At 42.9% G+C, this 24,540-nt stretch overlaps 1 protein-coding gene across 2 annotated transcripts in view; it reads right to left on the bottom strand.

Moving 5' to 3' along the window:
- Positions 1-10,359: 10,359 nt before the first annotated feature.
- LOC145428414 (stonustoxin subunit alpha-like) overlaps positions 10,360-24,540 on the bottom strand; it is a 152,805-nt gene continuing 138,624 nt past the window's right edge. The window contains exons 1-3 of one of the 2 annotated variants that reach the window (XM_080300579.1): positions 22,747-23,479; positions 14,333-14,379; positions 10,360-14,184 (exon numbers count right to left, since the gene is read on the bottom strand). In XM_080300579.1, coding sequence (XP_080156705.1) covers positions 13,643-14,184; positions 14,333-14,379; positions 22,747-22,958 — 801 coding nt within the window. In that variant the 5' untranslated portion in view covers positions 22,959-23,479 and the 3' untranslated portion in view covers positions 10,360-13,642. Of the gene's footprint in view, positions 14,185-14,332; positions 14,380-22,746; positions 23,480-24,540 lie in introns of those variants that run through there. The other variant, XM_080300577.1, reaches the window with a different exon arrangement.

The following is a 24,540-nucleotide window of genomic DNA, read 5'->3' as shown; positions in this document are numbered from 1 at the left end:
TGCAAACTGCATGAAATCTGACCTGAAGAAATCCAGTCTTCTGCCTGTTGTGGTTGTTACTAGGGATGGGTATCGAAAACCGGTTCTTGTTGAGAACCGGTTCCCACTGTTTCAATTCCTTGGAATAGTTTGCCATTTTTGCAAACGATTCCCTTATCGAGTCCAGTCGCCCCGAATGACGTCACCGCGTTGCGGAGCGTCATTTACCTGGCAGGAAACACGGCGCGTAAGCGGCTCAAACGCTCAAAAGTTTGGTCATACTTTACGAGAACGGATGACAACAGGGCAACTTGCAATACTTGCAAAGTAGATGTTTCATTTAAGGGAGGAAACACTACGAATATGCAAAAGCATTTGCTCACAAAAGACACGATGACCTTAAATGAATGTCGTGTTTTTAATTCCGCTCCGGACTCGTGAATCTCAACCCAGCAGCAGCGGTAACGTTTGCACGTCCTCTCCCGTTAATGCGGCAGGTAAATAATCAACTAACAGTGCATATTATGTTAGTGCGATCTGCCTTATTACAAAACCTGCCATTACTGTGCATTTAGGTGACCATGACGAGAGACAGAGTCTGGCTCAGATGCTGGCAGTTCTTGCTGCAGTCTAGCGGTAGCGTCTCCTTTCAGGCAGGATAGACGAATGTCACCGAGCAGTGACTCAGTTTGTGGTCAAAGGTTTGCACCCATTTGCCACAGCAGATGATTTTCAGTAAGTGAATGTGTTTAATTGTAGGCAGGACATTACTGGATATTCTTGTGTAATTGCTACAGAATCATTTATGTTATACTTTGTTGTTGCTACAGAAGAATATTTATTTTATTATTTTACATTTACAATTTTTTTTCCTGGGGACCCTGTGACACCCCATTGAAGAGCCGTAGGCTGGATCTCTTAAGATCTCACTGTTGGGTTTGTAAGGCCATGTTACTCCTAGATTTCTATCTTGTTCAAAGAGAAGATATAAAACAAAGTTCTAAGCTAATCGACCTTAGTGTTCTCCTTTTTTAAAAAGAATCGATAAGAGAATCGATAAAGAATCGAATCGTTAAACAGAATCGAAAGTGGAATCGGAATCGTGAAAATCTTATCAATACCCATCCCTAGTTGTTACAGCTGCTCGTAGGAGAGTTTGTTTGTAGGAGGTGGAGATGTTCTCAGATCAAGTGCGTAATCGTCTCTTTGTGTAGACGCTAAAATCTGTGAGCCAAAACTCTCTGCTCTGAAACTCTTCACTCAGTCCTCACGCTGAGAGTTTAGAGGCTGAACTTCTTGTTCCTCCATAACACTTTTCATGAAACAGCAGAAATGAGCTTGTGTTTCTCAGCAGTGCGCACACAGAGAACCGATCCTCTCTGCTCAGTCTGAACAAATCAAAGTGAAACGTCAGTGAAAACACAGCTGCTGATCAAACTGTGTCAGATTAATGCCTCAATGTTTCACTGTGAGGTTAAAAAATACATAAAAATGATTTAAAGAAGTAGGAGGCAGATTTTCACAATAAGAGCACTTTGTTTTTAATTCAGTTAATGTCAAACTGTCATCAACACCTCTGTGTTGTCTCCGTCTCTGAGCAGATTCAGGCATTACTCAAATAATAAAGGCTTTCTTTCACTATTATACTTTTCATTAGTCTCCAGGTTGATGATTATAAACAGAATTATTAAAGTTTTTATCATTTCAGGCTGAAAATCAACATGAATTTGGTTTTAATCAAAGAAGCTCCTTTAATGTGTGTCATTAAAATCCTCACACAGGCTTAAAAAGGCGACATTAACATTAAAATAAATGAAAGAAGCTTCAGCTGAGAGCTTCATGCAGTCATCATCAGCAGCTCATAGCAGTCACAGCTCTTTATTACGCAGCTTTGCAGGAATTAAAGTGGCTGAAGTGTCAGAGTTTGTGTGAGAAGCTGCTTCATGGACAGCTGTACACACGTCTTTATTATTTCTTCATAAATCAAACACACAGGTTTGTCTGCAGATGATTTAAAGTGTGTCGTTGTGCAGTTAAAGCTGTTGGTGTGACGCCCTGACCTCCTGTGAATGAAACAGCCAATCAGATCCATCAGAGAGAGAGCAGGAAGTGTTGTGTGTTTGTGACAGAACAAGGAAACAGTGATGATGATGAACATACAGGTCCTCTGATGTTTCCTGTTACAGTAACGCTTGTTCATCTGTTGCTCTCCTACACTTTCCTATTGTTGAGATTATTCTGTTATCATATGTTACCTTATATATGTAATCAAAGTAGTTGAATTATGATACTGCTGTAGATCATATTATACCCTTTAATATAGAGTGTGTGATCAGTATGTAGTTTAGTCCTCATTATACTTTTGAGTTAAAAGAACATAATCATTTTGTAGTTCATTAGATAAATGTGCATCACTCTGTATCCTTGATCGGCTGTGAATGTCTTATACTGTTTTCTTGACATGCTTTACTGCTGAATCATCAAGAGAAGGTTGTAAGCAGGAGACTTGGTGTCTAGGGAGATAGACAACATTCCACACCCCCACCTTTGCAGGGAGCAGAGAAGACAGGGAGCCGAGGTCATAATTTAGGCGCCGTAAGAGAGAAAGAATGTGAATGTTTAGGCTTTTACGACTAGGTGGGGGCCACTAGAGAGTATAAAAAGCTGAGTAACCCGTCACCATTTTGAGACATGCTGCTGACCCTCTGCAGGCATCTCTCCCGTCCGGACGTTGTAATGCTCTTATGTGTTGAATTGTATGGAAATAAATGATTGTTGATTGAGCATTTATACACCGAGTATTGTCCTTCCTTCAGCCCAAAGATTCAAAGAATTGGGATTTTTAACACTATAAATAAAGGAGAAAAAGTCCGTTTAGTTTCATTTCCTAGAGCTCAGAGTTACACTTCACATTCCTGCAGTCACATCAGAATCAGATCAGAATCAGAAACTTTATTGTCATTGTCATGAGAACAACGAAATTAAGAATGGTCCCCGATCATTGCATCATCCCTAGCAATATCAAAATATAAATAAAACAATAAAATTCAATAAATAAAATAGATAGAATACTAATAAGATATAACAGTAAAACATTCACATACATTCCCACACACATGCTTCAGACCGTGCATAGATTAACACAAGAGTGGCGTGATGGACATTTTTTTGTAGTATTCAGATGTGTTATTGCAGTTGGATAACAGCTGTGTTTGAGTCTATTAGTCCTTGCTCTGATTGCCCTGTACCGTCTGCCTGAGGGCAACAGTTCGAACAGGGAGTGGCCAGGATGTGAGGTGTCTTTTATGATGTTTTGGGCCTTTTTAAAACAGTGGGCGTTGTGTAGAACTTCCAGTGTGGGGAGAGGGCAGCCAGTGATCTTTTGGGCGGTGTTAATGATCCCTTGGAGTGCTTTCCTCTGAGCCCCTGTGCAGCTAGTGTACCAGATGCATATGCAGTAAGTTAGAACACTCTCAATGGTGGCTCTGTAGAAGGACACCAGCAGTCTCTGTGTGATGTTATTCCTCCTGAGAATTCTCAGGAAGTACAGTCTCTGTTGGGCCTTTTTCAGCAGCTCGGAGGTGTTCACACTCCAGGAAAGGTTCTCCTCTATATTGACTCCCAGGAAGCGGAAGCTTGCCACCCTTTCTACACAGTCCCCATTTATGAATAGTGGTTGGATCTCTGCCTTTTTCCTTCTGAAGTCTATTATGAGTTCTTTGGTTTTTGAAGTGTTGAGGAGGAGGTTATTGGCCTTACACCATGACGTCAGCTGCTCCACCTCGTCTCTGTACGTAGACTCGTCTCCCTTGGAAATGAGCCCCACCACTGTGGTGTCATCTGCAAATTTCACAAAGATGTTGCTGTGGTGGCGAGGAGTGCAGTCGTGTGTGTAGAGAGAGTAGAGCAGTGGACTGAGCACACAGCCCTGGGGTGAGCCAGTGCTGAGACTCAGGGCTGAGGATGTGTGATGGCCAACTCTGACTCTCTGTCTACGGCCCGAGAGGAAGCTATTGATCCACATGCAGGTGCTGTATGGAAGCCCCAGGTCTTGTAGCTTGGCCACCAGTTTGTGTGGAAGGATGGTGTTAAAAGCTGAGCAGTAATCCACGAAGAGCATCCGCACATAGCTACCATGCTCTTCCAGGTGAGTTAATGCAGCATGGAGTGCTGTGGCTACAGCGTCTTCCGTGGATCGGTTTGCTCTGTAGGCAAACTGGTGTGGATCCAGGCTGCGGGGCAGGGCTGCTGTGATGTGTCTGCGGACCAGCTTCTCAAAGCATTTCATTACCACTGGGGTGAGTGCCACCGGTCTGTAGTCATTCAGGCCGGTGATGTGGGGCTTCTTAGGCAAGGGGACTATGGTGGAGGACTTCAGGCAGAGTGGGACAGTCGCCTGTGCGAGGGATTTGTTGAAGATCCTGGTGAAGATCCCAGCCAGCTGTCCTGCACAATCCCTCAATATTCGACCTGGCACACCATCAGGACCCGCCGCCTTCCTCGGGTTAACAGCCTGCAGCATGCGCCTCACCTCGTGCTCTTCCAGGGTGAGGGTGGTGCTGCTATGGGTGGCGTGTTGCTGCTGTGGCTCCAATACCTCCGGTACCCTGGTCTCAAAGCGGGCAAAGAAGATATTCAGCTCCTCTGCCAGCTCCAGGTCACCGTCCGCAGCTCCGAGATTGATCTTATAGTTGGTTAGGTGCTGGATGCCTTGCCACACCTGCCGGCTGGTATTACTCTTCAAATGGTCCTCGATCCTCCTCCTATAGTCCCCCTTTGCCTCTCTGATGCCTCTCTTCAGGTTGGATCGGGCTGTGGTGTAGTAATCCCTGTTGCCAGACCTGAACGCAATGTTCCTCTCCTTCAGCAGCTGCCCAAACTAAAGCTTCACTTTGGTCCAACATCTACATGTTAACATGAAACACAGACAGACTCAGAACATCTGGAACATCTGCACTTTGACCCAAACTGTTATTGCAGGATATTTTCTACATATTTCTTATGTTGGACCTGTTTGAACTGTAAATGACCTGTAATCATCTGTAAATGGTGTGAGACACACTGAGGCCACCTACAGGGCAGCTGGGGAACAGCAGGGATCTGAAATCATATGAGACGTTAGTGAGTGAGAAGAACAAACGGACTTAAGATGGCTCGAAGTGATCAAAGTTGATCTAAAACAGAAGATAAATCCACTGATTCTTTGTAAAGTTCATCTGCTGCTCACATGAATCCATGAAAGATTTATTTCACTGAATGTTTCTTCAAAGCTCATTTCAACCTGTTGAAGTCATGAATGAAAGTGCAGACTGAGAGTGGATCACATGATGTTTGAGGTGTGTCATGTGACATGTTCAGTATTGTCACACATGTCTAGATTGTCCCTGATATCATAACTGCTCAAACACTGATGATTATATTTGAAGAATTATTCCTGATGGCAGCAAAGTTTGAATGGAGCTCTCTGTCTGTGCTGATTTGTCGCCCTCTGGAGGTCAAAGCACAAACCTACAGGGCAGGTGAGGAACAGCAGGGATCTGAAATCATACGAGATGTTAGTGAGAAGTTAGAACAAACGGACTTAAGATGGCTCGAAGTGATCAAAGTTGATCTAAAACAGAAGATAAATCCAAAGCAGCATCAGATGAATGTTACCATTTCCAGTTACGGTGCCCTTCATCTAATATGGAAATGTGTTGTTTTCTTTTGCCGTGTTGTTGTTCTTCCTATTGTGTTTAGGCCAGAGATGCTCTTCAAACAGCTGACAGACATGACCACATTACAAGAACATGGTGTGAGTCTGATTTGATATTCCAGTCAACGCTGAGAGACCTTAACCAGGAAGTCAGAGGTCAGCTGATGCTGCGAGCAGGAAGTGAACCAAGGGAAAGGTCCACTCTACTCAATCTCAAAGAAAATATGCTGGTATTTGTTGATGTTGATGGTACAATAAAAATATATAATATAATAAATAATAAAATATCATGTGATGATGAGATGTGTTGTTGGTGTTTGTATTTTCTGTAAATGTCTTTTTTAATGTAAATGCTTTGTTCCAGACGGACAGGGAATCAGTTGCTGTACGATGACATCATCTTGATGTTGACGAGGAGGGCGAGAAAAACTAGTTTTGTCCTGCAGATGGCGATCTTGCACCGTGTTCAGAGAGCCGACACTGATGGTGCTGCTCTACTCAGCTTACTTTAGCCTGGGTTGGACTCTATATGAGCAGCTTCCACTCTGGTTTCACTCTTAAACACACTTGTTTGATTTCACTTGTAAAAGTTGAAGAATAAATATTTTATTACAAAATTATTTGTTGATGCATTTTTTTAGGGTCAAATATCTTGTTTGATTTGAGGAATGAACTGTTAGGGTGGAAAAAGTGAATCAGGTTAAAATAGTGGTGCTTTATATCAGTGAAGATGTATAATGTAATTTAAAATGTTGATGATGGGTTGTAGTGGGCTTGTACTTACAAAACTGCCTCATTTTATTGGAACGATCCACAGTTGCATCCATTCACGGATGACATCTGACATCATTTGACATCTGGTCTGAACACGTTTGTACACAAGATGCCTCAGTTCTGGATGTTCCCACAGACTCCTCTGTGCACCTAAAGGAAAGGTCAAGGGTCAGCAGCACATGTAGTTGGGACAATTCTTCAGTCGCATAAACTACACAATGATTTTCCTCCAATGACGACTTTTCACTTGCAGAAATGGTCCTGTGTGATTTCCAGGCTGTGATATAAAAACTAGTTCCTAATGGCAGCGACTCACTCAGTAAACATGTGTTTCCTTCACCAACCTCACACACAGATCCAATAAGATCAGGAAGTGGGCAGTATAGTACAATATGTGTTATTCTGTGCTGCACTGCCCAAACTAAAGATCTGCTGAAGTGTTGGAAATGATCCAGATGTTTATTTTGGACGATACAGCAGAAGATCAGACATGAAAGTGGAGATAACACAGAAGACCTGCAGCAAAGGTCAGAGGTCAGACTGGGCCCTGGATTCAACAATGAGCCAATGATCATCAAGCAGTGACTAAAGCAGAGCCCTGACGTTCTGACATTCATCACACAGTCAGAACAAATGTCTGCTGATGACTTCATCTCATGAAACGACTGATAGATGTCAGTTCATTGATCAGCTGAGCTGCTGATCTTCATCGTCACAGAAACATTCAGCTTGTTTCAATCAGTAAATAACTCCCACTACTCCCAGTTTGAACTGTTCCCACTCAAAATGCTGTGAGAACAATGATCATTGTAGGACTTCACAAACATCACGTGTTGTTTTCCACATGTAAGATCAGCAAACACACAGAAACTTCCTGTTGCCACACACGGCCTCTAAAATCTCTTCCACGCTTTCTGTCTGAAGTCCACTCTCTGTGTCGGATCCACAGGAAACAACAAGATCTTATTAACATGGTTTTCAATGTGTCTCCTTCCAAAAAGTCCAACCAATGAACAAATGTGTGTATTTGTGGAGGCCGAACAAAAGCATGACACATTTCTCTGTTTCTATAAACTGGAGTCAAACACAAACATGAAGAGTTTCACTGACAGACTCCAAAATGCCCCCACAGTGGATCAAAGGGAAATCCTACAGTGTGGCCAGAGACTCTTAATGGCTCCAACATCAACACATCCACAATGTTGGATCCAGTTCTGCCTCACAGAGTTACTAAGACACACCCTCTGCCAGCATCACAACAGCTCCACCTGCTTCACCTGCCTCCTCAGCATCTGTACACCTGAAGAGAAAAGAAAGGTTCCAACAGCTCAAATCTACAAAGGATTCATGAAGTTTCATCCAACAATAACATGTTTGCCTTCCACAGTGTGCTGTTAGACACCACTGTACCTCTGCCATTTCAAAAAGAGCAGCTTGGGAACATTTTGGCTCCAAACACTTTGTGTTTAAGTTCTTTGTTTTCTTTGTGAAGCCGACAACATCTGGAGCTTTGTGACTCATAGAAACATCATTTTGTTCTTTAGATGACAGCAGATTGGGACTGAATAATCAATCACTATCAAACCAATAAAGACAAACATGCTGATTTTACAGGAACTTTGTTGGAGAAGCTGCAAAGACATGAAACTGGTGGAGATCCCAAACCAGTTGATAGTGCTGGTTATTCCAAATAAAGCTGTTTCCCTTTGAGATGAAATGACTTTGTGTCCTGATATATAATAAAGATGTTGTTGTTTTTGAGCCCCTGTATTAAAAGTAGTTTAAAGTCAGCTTGAGTTTGATGTCTTTATGTCAAAGCTGCTCATGATGTTGAGCTGCTGATGGAATAAAAACAATATAAAAGCATGTAGTCCAGACTTAAATGTAGCCTGTTGTTAGCTGAGGTCCACACACAGTGTTTGACAGTGTAAAGTGTGTGAAAGGGCTGCTGGTGGAGCTCACTAGGATGAGCAGGTGACCACGAGGTGGAGAGCAGCTGGCCTGGCTTTGACCCGGGCCACGCCCCCTTTCTCTCTGCTTTGCTGTCACTTATCTTCACTGCTCTGTCCAATAAAGCTGAAAAAGGCCCCGAATCAAAGAAATCTGCTGCAGCCTCTGAAACGTCTTCTGTTTCCTTCCCGACGGCTTTTTCACCGTCAGCCCATCAGACAGTCCAGCAGCATTTATGATGATGTCATGATGTTGAAGAGGCTGCTACGGTGGCCTCCCATGACCCCCAGCCTCATCACAGCTGAGATGCAGACATTTGAAAACATTCAGCAGACAACTGAATAACAGTCCAACACAACAGTCTGTGTGCAGACACACACTGACCTTTCATAGAGTCAAACACAGCTGGTTGAGTCATTTCTCTGTGAGTCTAAAGTGAATCTAGTATTTGAAAGTCCACTTCCTGTATTTGTTGTTGAAGACTTCTTCAGCTTCTTCTCAAGGACATCAGCTGCTTGTTTGGCAGCAGAGGCAGTTAAGAAGCTTCCTGAAAAACACTGAACAGTGAGTTCACTGTGGCATATGACAGATTCAGCTTTCTGTGTGCAAATGTGTCTGTGTCGACCTTTCAAATGCTGTTGAATCCAAAACATCAGCGGCTCCTCGGCTGCTCACTTCATGCACTTCTGTCTGTGTGACAGTCCAATGACATCACAGCTGTTTCCAGCCCCAGTGTCTCAGGACTGGACACCTTTAAACATGTCGAGGATCAAACAGCGTCCAGCTAAACACACATGAAACTATCAGAGCTGACAATCATTCCAATAACATCTAATGGTTCATGTATGTAGACACAGGACTACAAGGAAATGGCTCTCAGCATCTGGCTGTGGGAACACATGAGTCCCTGTTTGTGTTCAGATTGTGTGCATGTTTTAGACGTGTGTCACATGTAGAAACACAACAATCCCACAATGACACACAGATGTGTTTGACACAGCTGTGCAGCTGTAAGTTGTTTCTAATGATTCATTGAAGCTCTTCTAACATTCTGGAGACGATCAGTACATGAATCTGTTCAACACGACAACAATTTGACTTCAGTGTGAACGTTTGCATTAAATAACCTTCTTCATCCAGCTGACAGCATCTTCATCCTATGATGTGAACAGTTCCTCCTGTTGATGACAAACCTCTGACAGGATCTGCTTGAGGAGCTTTTTCATGTGCAGCTCTCTGAGCTCAGGGCTGAGCTGCTGTTTCATCTTTAAGAGCTGCTGCCTCCTCGCCGGACTTGTTCTCCTCTTCTTCTCCTAATGACACCATTTCTGCTTCATATTAAATTCAATAAAGATGCTGACATGTATCTGTAGCAGCAACATCATTGAATCTAGAACAACTGGAGCCAAACCAGTGGCTCTGCTGGGATCACTGGTGAGCCAACACTTCCTTGTTGATGCAGATTTCAGGGCTTCCTTTTGCTCCTCCGTTATAACTGTTCTCTCTTCTCAACACATGATGACACAAAGGAATCAGCAGTGACAAAGATGATGCTGAAGAGAAGCACACACTTCACACATATAACAGAGCAGTGCAGTTACACACACCTCTGCTCGACATCAGGCCTCAAACAAAGACACAAAACACTAACTTGACTCTAAACAGAAGAAACGAGCAGCTGTTTCTGTTCTGTGCTTATTTATATTTGACACACATGCTTCTCTTTGTGCAAACACACATCGCACTATAAGGGTAACCTCGCACACAATGATTGGACAGCACAGTGATGATGCTGGGAGATCCTATACGCAGCAACACAGAAACACTGAGAACTTTAAACAATGATGGAAAGTGTTATAAATGACTTGTTGGCCTCTGATCTGTCACAAACAGCTGAAACGTGTCTCTCATGAGTCACATGAAGGTTTTGGACAGAAAGGACAAAAAGTAGCTGCAGTCAGTTTGTGTCATTTTTATATTTATTCATCTGGGAGAAAAATCTGAGGGACATTAAAATGTGTTTTCAACAGAGACAAGAACATGAATATAACAGAACAGGTAAATGAACATGTTTCAAGTAAACAGCTGGACTGATCAGGTCCAAACACAGAGTGATAAACTTGTCAAACAGCTGTCATATCTTTATATAGAAGCTCTTTATAAATGCTGCTCACTGCAGTCTGTTTACTAATAATGTCAAAGTGTTAGAAACACAGAAACATCAGAATGGTCTTTGTTCACAGAAACCTGTCTGGGATCCTTTGTTGTTCTTTTGATGCAGAGTTACATTATAAATATAAAGAGTTATTTCAGAGTCTCATCAGTTTTCCTGCATGTCTTTATTTAACACATCAGCAGGGCTGAAGCTCTCATGTTAAACACACACTGATCTATGGACACGTTCATGTGTTTCTAACAGAACCAGGCTGTTATCAGCCTGCACTAACATTATGTCACACACACTGAATGTAACAGTGACAGTTTACATCATCACACAATCAGCTGTGATTGTTTCACTGTCATCAAACGAGTCAACAGGAAGTAGAATCAATAGAAACCAATCATTTACTGACAGCATGTCTGATGGAAATAAGTGCAGATTATGTATGAAGTCTAACTGCACACAGTAACTGTGTTACAATAAGGACTTAACAGCGCCCTCTGCTGGAGTGTTTCAGTACTGCGTTAACTAGAATACACCACCTCCTCCTCACACCACCTGCTACAGCTCTACTCTTCTATGACTACAGTCATCCACAGCACTGATGTGAGGTCACATGGTTCATATGTAAGGAGCACAGCTGACCTCAGGTCAGTTTAATGACTGTGAGCAGCAGCTGTGTTATTGTCACTGTGACAGGGAGACACTCTCAGACACAGCGCTCATGTCAGCTTGTTCTCATGCAGGAGGATCAGGAGCTCCATGTTTGTCTTTCTGTTTGAATCATGATGTGTTTGTGCCATCAGAGTCTGTCATGAGTACTCAGGGTTTCACAGCAGCTCTTCTGGATGCTGACGAGGACTCCAACCTCATGTTTCACCTCTCTGAGCTTCTGATGTCTGTGAACACTCGTGTTTCTTCTCTGGGCTCATCTGGACAAAAACACCTTTCTGTGTTTGGCTGCAGCCTCATTCTGACTGACAGGAAGTGTGTTATCCATGAGCTGCACTTCTGTGAGGAAGTTTCCTGCTGTGTTTCCTGTCTGTGGACAAACACGAGTGTTCCAGCTGAGGACTTGGTTCCTTCCACCTGTCCATACAGGACATCACGCTGTCTGCAGCTCTGTAAATGCAGCTCCAGGTCCTTCCACGTGCTGCTCTGTATTTGTGCAGTTTGTAGTGTGTCCTGGGAAACGTAGCACACATGGTGTTCTTCTGCTGTTTCCTCCTTTCACTGAGTGTGAAACACTGACGCTGTGCTGTTGTTCACAGAGGGGAGCTGATTCTAGCTGCAGCTGGACTCTGTCATCTAACTGAATGTGTTGGTGCTGATCACGGGGCTCTGAGGGGGGAGCAGCAGGAGGACTCTGGATGCTGACGTCAGTGTATCTGTGGAAGCTCCCACAGCGTGTCTGTCATTCAATATTGTGCTGTATATTGTATCTATGCAAAGATGAACAGACTGTGTGTTCACTGGTCTCTGTGCTGCAGCTCTGATGTCATCATCACTCCCTCCTCCACCCTCAGCAGTCCCAGCATGCTGCTGTGGTGCACCCCACCCTCACTCTACACCTGAGCCACAGACCACACCCTCCACCTCAATATACACCACAGTTTTCTCTGCTGTGGAAATGAGATCAGGAGGAAATCATCATTATTATTATTTAATAAATGCTCACATTAATGTGGGCTTATTTGTTTCATATTAGAAACATTAGTTGAGTGTTTTTAGTATAAAATGGTCAAAGTCCCTCTTTTTGCTCCTCCCCTCACCTGTGGATGGGCGGTGCTGTTACCGTGGTGACAGCTTGGATGTGTTTCAGTCCTGCCTGGTTATCACTGCAGGAATCTTTCACATTTATTACAGGTAATAACTCAGATTTTTCTGTGTATTATGAACCAAATGTATCCTGATACACACAGAGATGGATGAGCAGAGGTTTTTTTTGCAGTTTATGTAGTTACTATGGACTTAATGCACATATTATTAAAATTAGGGCTATAACAGTTGTATTGATGTATAGCAACTTGAAATGCTCCCACAAATGGCTCCACAGCATGTAAAAATATAACAAAAGCTCTGGCGGACTTGGTTCTGTGGTCAGTCTTAAAGGGTGAAGTTAAACTCTGTAATCTTCACTGTGTCACAGAGTTCAGTGAGTCCCGTTATTCACAGTATCAATCAGATCATCAGAGAACAGCTGATCAGCAATCAGTGGTGCCAACAGCGCCTCCTGTGGTGAGAGGATGCAATAATGCAATGTAGCATTTTTCCACTCAACACTTGCAGTCATGGAAACTGTCTGTTGGATCTGTGTGACGTTGCTTTCTTGGTTAGAGTTCCTCACAAATGTCCAGATGATTCTTCTAATGAGGCGTCGACCATGTTTGCAGCTCTTTGGAAGAAAACGTCGCCCTTTGCCATCCTTACTTTTCTTTGACTTCTTCAAATGCAGCTGAACTCCAGCTGGTATTTTCTTGGACTTTGCAGCTGTTTCTGGTCATCAGTTCATTCCTGCAAACCTCTGAAGCTGAACAACAATGATGCTGCATTGCTGGCTGATCCCAAAAGGTTGATTCTGTTCATCTGGACGTTTTCAGAAACGTTTGCTCACTGATCAGGTGACTTCTTCAGTCTCAGCTGACTGCAGCTTTACAAGCTTACAAACAGCACATTTGCACAATGACTGAAAGCAGCAGCACCTGATATATATGATACTAATATAATACATATACATATATAATCCATACTAATGATGAAGGAACTGAGCTCACAGTCCATTGTTCATTCAGTGAACTACTCAGTTTATTTTGGGCCTCAGAAATGCTCACTCTGTTTGTACATCACTGTCAGCAATAGACTCATTCTGCTGTGTGGACAGGAACACATGTGACATCACTTCCTGTTTGTTTGTGACTGAAGAAGTTTACAAGGAATCATTTAGAAGAGTTTCAAACATCAACTGATTGAATCCATGAATCTGAAAACGTGTTTGTGAGTGAAAGAGACAGACATGTACAGACTGAACTATCTGTTCAACAGTCAGAGTGTTTCTGTAACAGGAGACACTCTTTACACTCCACTCAGCACAGGGACACTGAGTCACCAGGAGACCAGACATAAAACCCAGGATAAAGAGTTTGAGTGAATGTGGTGTTGAAGGTGTGGAGGTGGATCAGAGTGTCAGAGGAGACTCTGTAGAAGGACAGAGTGCCAGCAGGACAGTCCACATACACTGCTGCTCTGTTAGAGACAGAGGAGGAGGAGGAGGAGGAGGAGGAGGAGATGGATGTGTAGCTGTTATTGTGCCTGACATAACCAGGACCATCATCAGTGCACCACAGACTCCAGGACTGATCATTGTATCCAAACACACAGTCACTGCCTCCTTTCCTTCTGATGCTTCTGTAACTCACTGATATATAAACGTCTCCTCTCCACTCGACCTCCCAGTAACAGCGACCAGTCAGACCATTTCTACACAGCAGCTGATAAAAACCATCAAATCTGTCTGGATGATCAGGATATGACTGAACCTCCTTCACACGTGTCACCTTCCTGTTGTTGTCAGACAGTTGGAGCTCTGTGTTCACTGTGTTTGTGTCGATTGTGAGTTGACAGGAATCTGATGGAGAGAACAAACACAATCCAGCTGCAGTTATTGATCCATCATCTGTTCATTGATTGACACTTTGATGATGACTCCTGACATGATGAAGATGGTTGAATGTGTGCTGCTTTGTTTTCATGAATCCCATTAAAAACACACTTACACTTCCTCAGACCTGGTCTCAACCATCGGACTCCAGCAGGCTCCACCCTGAAAGGAGGAGGGGGGTCAGAGCAGCACAGTCAGCATGCACACATGGACATTACATGGCTCTCACACACACACTGTTACACACTGAGCTCAAAGCTCGGCTCCACTGTTTTATTCAAAGAAATCTACATTTATTTATCAGCACATTTAAAAACAGCTTGAGCCAAAGTGCTGCACAGAGTAGAGAGAAAATAGGAAACATACACAGTAATGACTATAAAGACTGGTCAGGATTGAAAGCTACAGAGTACAAATGTGTTTCCAACCGGCTTTTAAAAATGTCCAGTGTTGGTGACGACCTGATGTGAAGGGCGACTGTTCCAGAGTTTGGCTGCAGCCATCGATAAAGCTCACCTCTGTTTTTACGTCTAGTTCTGGTCAGAAGCTGCTTATCTGCAGACCTGAGGGCTCCACTTGGATTCTTTTGTTAAAGAGAGATAAGATGGAGCCAATCCATTCACAGATTTAAAGACAACCAGATCTGGAAGTGGATTCTACCACGTACTGGTAACCAGTGGAAAAAGCTGGTGATGGGTCGTCTAGCACAGACCCACCGCTGGAACCAGACAATTGATGAGGGAGAGAACTGTGACAGCGCCGTTCCTTCACTTGACCTCAGTCGCTCTCGTCTGCTCCCTCGTAACACTGCTCTTTATTGAGCTTACATGAATATGCACAAGTTCATTATGACGTCTTACACAGGTATGAACAAAGAGTACCAGTCTGTGCATAGTGTGTGTGTGTGTGTGTGTGTGTGTGTGTGTGTGTGTGTCTGTGTCTGTGTCTGTGTGTGTGTGTGTGTGTGTGTGTGTGTGTGTGTGTGTCTGTGTGCGTGTGTGCGTGCGTGCGTGTGTGTGTGCGTGCGTGTCTGTGTGTGTGTGTCTGTGTGTGTGTGTGTGTGTGTGTGTGTGTCTGTGTGTGTGTGTGTCTGTGTGTGTCTGTCTGTGTGTGTCTGTCTGTGTGTGTGTGTGTGTGTGTGTGTCTGTGTGTGTGTGTCTGTGTGTGTGTCTGTGTGTGTGTGTGTGTCTGTGTGTGTGTGCGTGCGTGTGTGTGTGCGTGCGTGTCTGTGTGTGTGTGTGTGTGTGTGTGTGTGTCTGTGTGTGTGTCTGTGTGTGTGTCTGTGTGTGTCTGTGTGTGTGTGTGTGTGTGTCTGTGTGTGTGTCTGTGTGTGTGTGTGTGTGTGTCTGTGTTGTGTGTCTGTGTGTCTGTGTGTGTGTCTGTGTGTGTGTCTGTGTGTGTGTGTGTCTGTGTGTGTGTGTGTGTGTGTCTGTGTGTGTGTCTGTGTGTGTGTGTGTGTCTGTGTGTGTGTGCGTGCGTGTGTGTGTGCGTGCGTGTCTGTGTGTGTGTGTCTGTGTGTGTGTGTGTGTGTGTGTGTGTGTGTCTGTGTGTGTGTGTCTGTCTGTGTGTGTCTGTCTGTGTGTGTGTGTCTGTGTGTGTCTGTGTGTGTGTGTCTGTGTGTGTGTCTGTGTGTGTGTCTGTGTGTGTGTCTGTGTGTGTCTGTGTGTGTGTGTGTGTGTGTCTGTGTGTGTGTGCGTGCGTGCGTGCGTGCGTGTGTGCGTGTGTGTGTGTCTGTCTGTCTGTGTGTGTGTGTGTGTCTGTGTGTGTCTGTCTGTGTGTGTGTGTCTGTGTGTGCGTGCGTGCGTGTCTGTGTGTGTGTGTGTGTGTGCGTGCGTGTCTGTGTGTGTGTGTCTGTGTGTGCGTGCGTGTCTGTGTGTGTGTGTCTGTGTGTGTGTGTGTGTGTGTGTGTCTGTGTGTGTGTGTGTGTGTGTTCCAGATGTGACCCTGTGACCCCAAAGCTGGTGCTAAGAGTCCAGCGGTCCCCCTAACAAAGGGCTCTTATACTTAACCAGACACAGAGTAGGTGTCCTCCTACACCAGGGGTCTCAAACTCGCGGCCCGCGGGCCAATTGCGGCCTGCCGGACGATAGTTTTTGGCCCCACCTTAATATGAAAATGTAATGTTAGTTTGATAATGTATGACACTTTACAGTGTTGTGGGCGGAGCTGAATTAACCCACCAATCAGGGTGGGATATGGATCTCAGGGGACACCAGCCGGGCTTGATGCAAGCAGGGAAACATTTCTCAATGAGTCAAAGTTCCAGCAGCGTTGCCCTGGAGTGTTTCTTTCTTTCCTGTGCCTGGCTGGCTTCCTCCTTTCTATTGGGCAAACGCCGACATTCGCCCCAGCGCGCTGCGTTCACAACACTTCAAAAAAAGTTGTTTTTTAAGTTGCTGCCCAGCGGGACATTATACGTATATAGATTTATACACACGTCAGTGGGATTTAAAGTTATTTTTCCACAGAGAGAGATCTCATATTAACTCTCACAGTGATGCGTAGGCGGCGGGATAAAAGAAAAGTCATGAACTCAATGCAGCCCAATTTAGTCTGCAGTCACATAGCGACACCTGTTCATCGGCAACAACAGTCCCCGGTAACCCGGACTAATTATAGGGTCGCACCGTAATTTGTGGCTCCATGTTTTTATTTGCATCACTGCGTTTGCATTGCAGCAAACATGAACATTACATATATTTCAATATAATGTAAAAGCAGTCAAAACAACTAACATCAGAAACAGCTGATGTTATTTGTTATATGTCACGGTGTCATTTCCGCTTCTTTCTCCTGTAACAACAGCCCGGCGCCGTGAGCAGTCGCCTTTTTTGCGCTCGCTATCCCTGCACTTTCTACCATCTGCAAACGCCACGGTGTTCGTGTCGTCATGAAAGACATGAACATCGAGCGTAAAAACAAAGGAGACTGCTACCGGCTTTTTATCTGCCGATCGCCGTGCTACGGTTGCAAGAAAAAGAAGCAGAAATGACGTTCTCTACGCGTTGAGACGTTCCCCGTCCGTCGGCTAAACGCTTGATTGAAACTTCAATGCGACAGTGACACCAAGTAGAATTATAAATGTCACATAGCACCAAACATGTCTTTTTCAAAGCCTGCGGTGAAGAGAAAGGTTGGTGATGAGCACCGACAATTTCAGGAAAAGTGGGCAATGCAATATTTCTTTGTTGAGCACAGGGGCACCCCGACCTGTCTTATTTGCACAGAGAAAGTTGCGCTGCACAAGGAATACAATTTGAAACGTCATTACACAACTAGACATGCTGAGCTGGATGCAAAATACCAGGGAGACGAGAGAGCGAACCGGGTTGCCAGTCTTAAAACAGATCTACTGAGGCAGCAAGATTTCTCCAAGAAAGCAACCAAAGAGAATAATGCAGCAGTCGGAGCCACGTGGTTAGTGAGATGATTGCTAAAGCAGGGAAGCCATTCACAGAAGGTGCATTTGTCTAAAAGTGCATGTTGCAGGCTGCAAATATAGTCTGTCCGGGAAAGAAAGGTCAGTTTAGCAACATCAGCCTTTCTGCCAACACCGCAGCAGATCGCATTTCTGACCTGTCAAGTGACATTTATGACCAACTGTGTGAGAAAGCCAAATGTTTCAGTGTATACTCAGTCGCTCTTGATGAGACCACAGACATCACCGACACTGCCCAGCTCCCAATGTATGTCCGTGGTGTTGATGACAGTTTTGAAGTGATGGAGGAGCTGCTCACAGTAATTCCAATGCATGGCCAGACCACCGCTCAGCAGATATTTACAAGCTGTGTGATGCCATTGAGAATGTTGGTTTGCCATGGAAGAGGTTTGTTGGAATAACAACAGATGGAGCGCCATCAATGACAGGGAGGAAACATGGACTGGTGGCACAAAACAAACTGGAAGAGGAAGGCGTGGAGGAGGCCATTGCTCTGCACTGCATCATCCATCAGCAGGTCCTTTGCAGCAAATGCCTGAAGTTTGACAATGTGATGTCTATTGTTGTGAAATGCATCAACCAAATCAGATCCAGGGGCTTAAAGCACCGAAGGTTCTGTGCTTTTTTAGAGGAAATGGAGTCAGAATATGGGGATGTGCTCGACTTCACTGAGGTACGTTGGCTCAGCAGGGGAAATGTATTAAAGAGACTTTTTGAGTTGAGAGCAGAAGTGAAGCCTTCATGGAGAAGGATGGAGTTAGTGTTCCTGTGCTAACTGATCCCAAATGGCTCATGGACTCAGCTTTTCTTGTTGATATGACACATGAGCTTAATGTACTGAACAAGACGTTACAAGGCCAGGGGCAACTTGTCAGTGCTGCCTATGACAACGTGAGAGCATTCTCCACAAAACTGGCGCTCTGGAAAGCTCAGCTCTCTCAGACAAACCTTTGCCATTTCCCAGCATGCAAGGCTCTCGTGGATGCAGGCACACCATTCAGTGCTGACGAGTATGTTGATGTCATTTTGAGGCTACAGGAGGAATTTGATCACAGATTTGCTGACTTCAAGACACACAGAGCCACCTTTCACATTTTTGCAGACCCCTTCTCCTTTGATGTGCAAGATGCCCCTTCTGTGCTTCAAATGGAGCTCATTGAGCTGCAGTGCAACTCTGAACTCAAAGCAAAGTTCAGGGAGGTGAGTGGAAAAGCAGACAAGCTTGGACAATTTTTGAGAGACTTGAGCCCTAGTTTCCCTCGGCTTTCCCGAATGTTCAAGCGGACCATGTGCCTTTTTGGTAGCACATACTTGTGCCAAAAGCTCTTCTCCACTTTGAACTTCAATAAGTCCAAGTACAGGTCCAGACTTACGGATGATCATCTTCAAGACATACTGAGGGTCGCAACTGCTTCCTCCCTCAGGCCAAATCTGGCTCGGCTATGCGAGAGGAAACGCTGCCAGGTCTCTAGCAGCAAGGAGTAGGCAAGAGAAGCCATGTTCAGAAGAACAGTTCATTTTCTACAGTGTTCCATTCATGTTCAGAAGAAGGTTATAGAACTGTTAATACAGACATTTCAATCTAAATACAGCAGATATAGAAGACTGAAAGAAACACACAAGTTCACTGACTAAAAATATCTTATTATTGTTTTATTTATGTTTTACAGATTGATTTATTTTCTTATTAATTCTTAATTTGTTTATTCATTTTTCATATTTTGTGTTAAAAAATAAAAATAAAGAGATTTGAGAAGATTGGAATTTTTTAACCATGCCTTTCCTGTGGAAAACCTAATGCGGCCCAGCCTCACCCAGACTCTGCCTGCAGCGGCCCCCAGCTAAATTGAGTTTGAGACCCCTGTCCTACACCATAAATCAGTAAGAGAGGGTACGACCTCTCTCATGGCCCCAAGTGGTGTGTGCATGCCAGAGCACTCTGGAAGGCACACAGAGTCTTTACAGACTACTAAGGATCAAACCTCTATCATTATGCAATCGATTATACAACTCTAAGCATATATGAGTAAATATTTCTAAGCATAAATGACAATCAACAATATAAACCTTACAGCTGGTTTTAATAACAGAATTCATTTGTTTCTCAAACGAGAAAGAGCTATCGAGAAACACTCCTAAATCTTTAGTTCTTAACTTTTCCAGTGGGCCAAGGTCAACATTATCTGCTAATGCTAAATAGGCTGCCGTTATTAACTAATGCTAATTTGACATGAATTAGCATTATGCACTAATGCTAACACTTACTTTTTTTAAAAATGTGAGTAGCTAATGCTAACACTATTTCCCTTAACTTTATAACAATGTGAACGGCTAATGCTAACACTCTTTTTCCTAGCATTATAACATCTGAGCTGCTAATGCTAAGTAGGCTGCCACTAGCACCTACGTCTAATTTAAGGCAAATACGCATTAGAACCTAATGCTCATATCGTTTTCCTTTGCTTTATAACAATGTGAGCAGCTACTGCTAAATAGCATTAGCTAATAACAGCAGTCTAATTTAATGCAAGTTAGCCTCATTTGCATTACAACGATGTGAGGAGTTAACGCTAAGTATGCTGCCATTAGTGGCTAATTCTAATTAGGGGTGAATAAATATTACCAGCTAATGCTAATATCGTATTCTCTTCCCTTTTAACAATGTGAGCAGCTAGTGCTAGGTAGGCTGATGCTAGCAGCTAATGCTAAAGCTAATTTAATGTGAATTAGCATCACATTAGTGAGGAGTTAATGCTAAGTAGACTGCCATTAGCAGGTAATGCTAATTTTAGGTGAATAGGAATTGGCAGATAATGCTAATACCATATTTTCTTGCTTTATAACAATGTGACCAGCTAATGCTATGTAGGTTGCCGTTATTAGCTAATACTAATTTGAGGTGAATTAGCATTATCCCCTTATGCTAACAATGTTTTTTCTTACTTTTTAACAATACAAGTAGCTAATGTGAACACTTTTTTTTTTATTGAATTCTAATTTTTCCCTTGCGATGTGAAGAGTTAATGCTAAATAGGATGCCATTAGTGGCTAATTCTAATTTTAGATGAGAAAGCATTAGAAGCTAATGCTAATACCATATTTTCTTGCTTTATATCAATATTAGTAGGTAATGCTAAGTACGTAGCCACTATTAGCTAATGCTAATTTAGGTGAATTAGCATTATCCACTAATGCTAACACTGTTTTTGCCAACTCTTTTCCCTTGCATTATAACAATATGAGCAGCTAATGCTAAGAAGGCTGCCATTATTAGGTAATGCTAATTATTATGTGTGTTAGCATTATCCGCTGCTGCTAGCAATGTTTTATCTTACCTTTTAACAATATCAGCAGCTAATGCTAACACTACTTTAATTTCAGTTAAACCTACTTAGCATTAATTAACTTCATTTAGCATTAAGAAGTTTTTGTTATAGGCTACCATTAGTGGCTAATGCTAATTTTAGGTAAATAGAAATTGGCAGCTAATGCTAATACCATATTTTCTTGCCTTATAACAATGTGACCAGCTAATGCTAAGCAGGTGCCATTATTAGCTAATACTAATTTGAGATGAATTAGCATTATCCGCTTATGCTAACAATGTTTTTTCTTACTTTTTAACAATACGCCATTAGTGGCTAATTCTAATTTTAGATGAAAAAGGATTAACAGCTAATGCTCATACTGTTTGCTTTGTAAGAATGACAGCAGCTAATGATATGAAGTCTACCGTTATTAACTAATGCTAATTTGATGAGAATTAGCATTATCCGATAATGGTAACTCTTTTCCCCTGCATTATAACAATGTCAGGAGTTAATGCTAAGTAGACTGCCATTAGGGGCTAACTCTAATTAGGGGTGAATAATTATTAGCAGCTAATACTAATACCGTTTTCTCTTTTTCCTTATAACAACTTGAGCAGCTAATGCTAATTTGATGCGAATTAGCATTATATTAGTGAGCAGTTAATGCTAAGTAGGCTGCCATTATTAACTAATACTACGTTGACGTGAATTAGCATTATGCGCTACTGCTAATACTGTTTTCTCTTACTTATTAAAAATGATAGTAGCTAATACTAATACTCTTTTCCGTTGGGTAACAACAAAGTGAGGAATTAATGCTAAGTTGGCTGCTTTTAGCGGCTTATTCTAATTAGGGGTGAATAATTATTAGCAGCAAATGCTAATACCGTTTTCTCTTTCCTTATAACAATATGAGCAGTTAATGCTAATTTGATGTAAATTAGCATTATATTAGTGAGGAGTTAATGCTAAGTAGGCTGCCATTAGCAGCTAAAGGTAATTTGAGGTGAATAAGCACTAGTAGCTAATGCCAATACCCTTTTCTCTTGTGTTATAATGATGTGAAACGTTAATATTGTTCTCAAACAACAGAATGAGAATGAAATATTGATTCTAACAGGGCCCGTAAACAGCATTAGCTTAGCAGCATTAGCTTATCAGAGTCTCCATCATGGTCACACAAATCCTTAGCGGAGCAAAGTGGCCTACTTAGCAATAGCTGCTGTAGAAAGCAAAGGGAAAACAGTATTAGCATTAGCTGCTAAATGTGCACTTGAGAACAAATCTATTGTGAATTCAGCCGTGAATGTAGTGTTTCCAGTAAGCTTCCATTTCCAAATGTTAGCTGCTCCTGTCTGCCTCTTTGTCACACACACAGACTGAAATGATTCACAGCCTTGTTTCATCCTTCTGTCAGTGTCACTGACTGTCACTGTGACTGTGGACATACAGCATGGGAAACACACACATGGCTGATACTTGTATCTAAAGTTACAAAATGTTGTCTCTGTCCAAATATTACCTAACTGTAAGTCTACTTTTAATGAAACTCTCAACATGACTTATTAGTTATCATTAATGTTCCTGCAAACAGACTCCTTGAAGACCCCCTACATAAATATCCATGTACTATCCAGCTAGACTAGTGTGTCTGTCCCTGAAAATATTCCTGCATGTGTGATTGTTCATGTCTCATCTGCAGGAAACAAACAGGAAGTGAGTGAAAGACACAGGAAATGATTCCAGCTCTTCCTCCTATATCAGACATTCTCTCCATACCTGAGAGTGTCCAGTCTCCAGCCTGGATCCTTCAGTCCAGCCGACAGAAGCTTCATTCCTGAGAGACCTGGATGATTGTAGCTCAGGTCCAGCTCTCTCAGATGGGAGGGGTTGGAGGTCAGAGCTGAGGCCAGAGAAGTACAGCCTTCCTCTGTGATCAGACAGCCTGACAGACTGCAGACACACAAAACAACAATCCATCTGTTATCCATCTCTATAGCAGCATAACTAAGTGATGGTTCAGGGTCACCTGATCCAGCTCTAACTATAAGTTTTATCAAAAAGGAAAGTTTGAAGCTGATCGTCAAAGTAGAGAGGGTGTCTGTCTCCTGAACTCAAACTGGGAGCTGCTTCCACACCCAGTCCAACATAGCCAGGCTTTCTTTGCTGCTTTGACAAAACCTCAAATCCCAGTCAGAGATGGTGAGCATCATCACAGTGATGATCATTTCTCTGTTAACCCAGGCTTTCTGCTTCAGGATCTGTGCACGCTCACAGAACAAGGAGACCTTTAAACATCATTTCACTAAATGGATGGACTGAGCTCAGCCTACAGATGAACTGGATAAATAAAGATTTGACCTCAGTGTGCTCAGTGTTCCTGTCTATTCCTAACATATTCCTAACATGATAGCTGCACTTTAGAGCTCTAAAACTGGAACTGACACATATTTAAACTCCACATGTTACTCAGTACATTCAGTTCTGACACTCGCCCACAGTCCAACAAAGGAAACATGGAGATCACATCAGTTTGTCACCAAAGTCTAATTATTCCAGAGGGCAGTGTTGATACAACTAAAGTTATTTTTAAGCAAAGTTGAGTTTTTTATCGTCGGAGTACTTCAAGTCTGAAGTATCATTTAAATGCATTACACGCTGTTGATGGCAGCAAACAAACCACCCAAACAAACAGAGGTGGGAGGCTTGGGCAGACTACGTAGATTCAGCTAGTGGGAGGAGTCAAGATAAACCAAAGAAAGACAAGCTAACAGACGCCACAGTGAAGTGAGTAGCTACAAACTTCAGGCCAATTAGTGTTGTTGAAGAAGTCGGTCTGAGGAACGTTCTTAGGATCAACAAATGACCGCATGTATGAGCCTCAAGACGCACCATCACAAGAAGAACAAATGAGCTGTAGAAAAAGGAGAGACTACGACAGCCACAGCGTTACAACGTGCACCAGCTGTTGGTCTCTCTGTAGACCTGGGAGTTATAGTACATGATATTAATGAAGACTGGGAGCTGCATTCTATAGCAAACAATTTGTTATGAGGTAATCAGCTGATCTTACTTTAACCGGAAGCCCTTCACAATAATTGCAAAGCCTTTATTTTGTCCAACTACCATCAGTTCGTCTGTACTGATGGTAACTTAAAGTCACACTAATGCAGTTTAGTTTGTATAGTGTAAGTAGTAGAAGTATACTACAGTACTCTGATCACTGATAGGATAGATTTATGTAGATATACACCTTTGTGTTTAACATTACTGCATTATAGTACTGTGATCTTTGACCTTATATATGGTTATGTTAGCTATACTGACGTATGCATATAACTGGATATGTATCTTATCTATTCATCTTATTTGTCATGTATTTGTATTGTGTACTTCCTTTTTGTAAGAAACCACACACGTGATCACAGCCACAAGAATCAATCAGTGAAAGAATAAAGTGCCTCAAACCAAACCTTAAGCTCCTTATTCCACACGCTGGGCCTTCAGTGGTGCTCTGGCTGACACACCAGAGTGACTGGAGTGCTAAAGAGTGAATCGGACACACCAGTGTAA

The sequence above is a fragment of the Astatotilapia calliptera genome, chromosome 4, assembly GCF_964374335.1.
Source record: "Astatotilapia calliptera chromosome 4, fAstCal68.1, whole genome shotgun sequence".
Taxonomy (NCBI): domain Eukaryota; kingdom Metazoa; phylum Chordata; class Actinopteri; order Cichliformes; family Cichlidae; genus Astatotilapia; species Astatotilapia calliptera.
The sequence above is the reverse complement of the archived record's forward strand: the minus strand, read 5'-3'. Positions and strand labels throughout refer to the sequence as shown.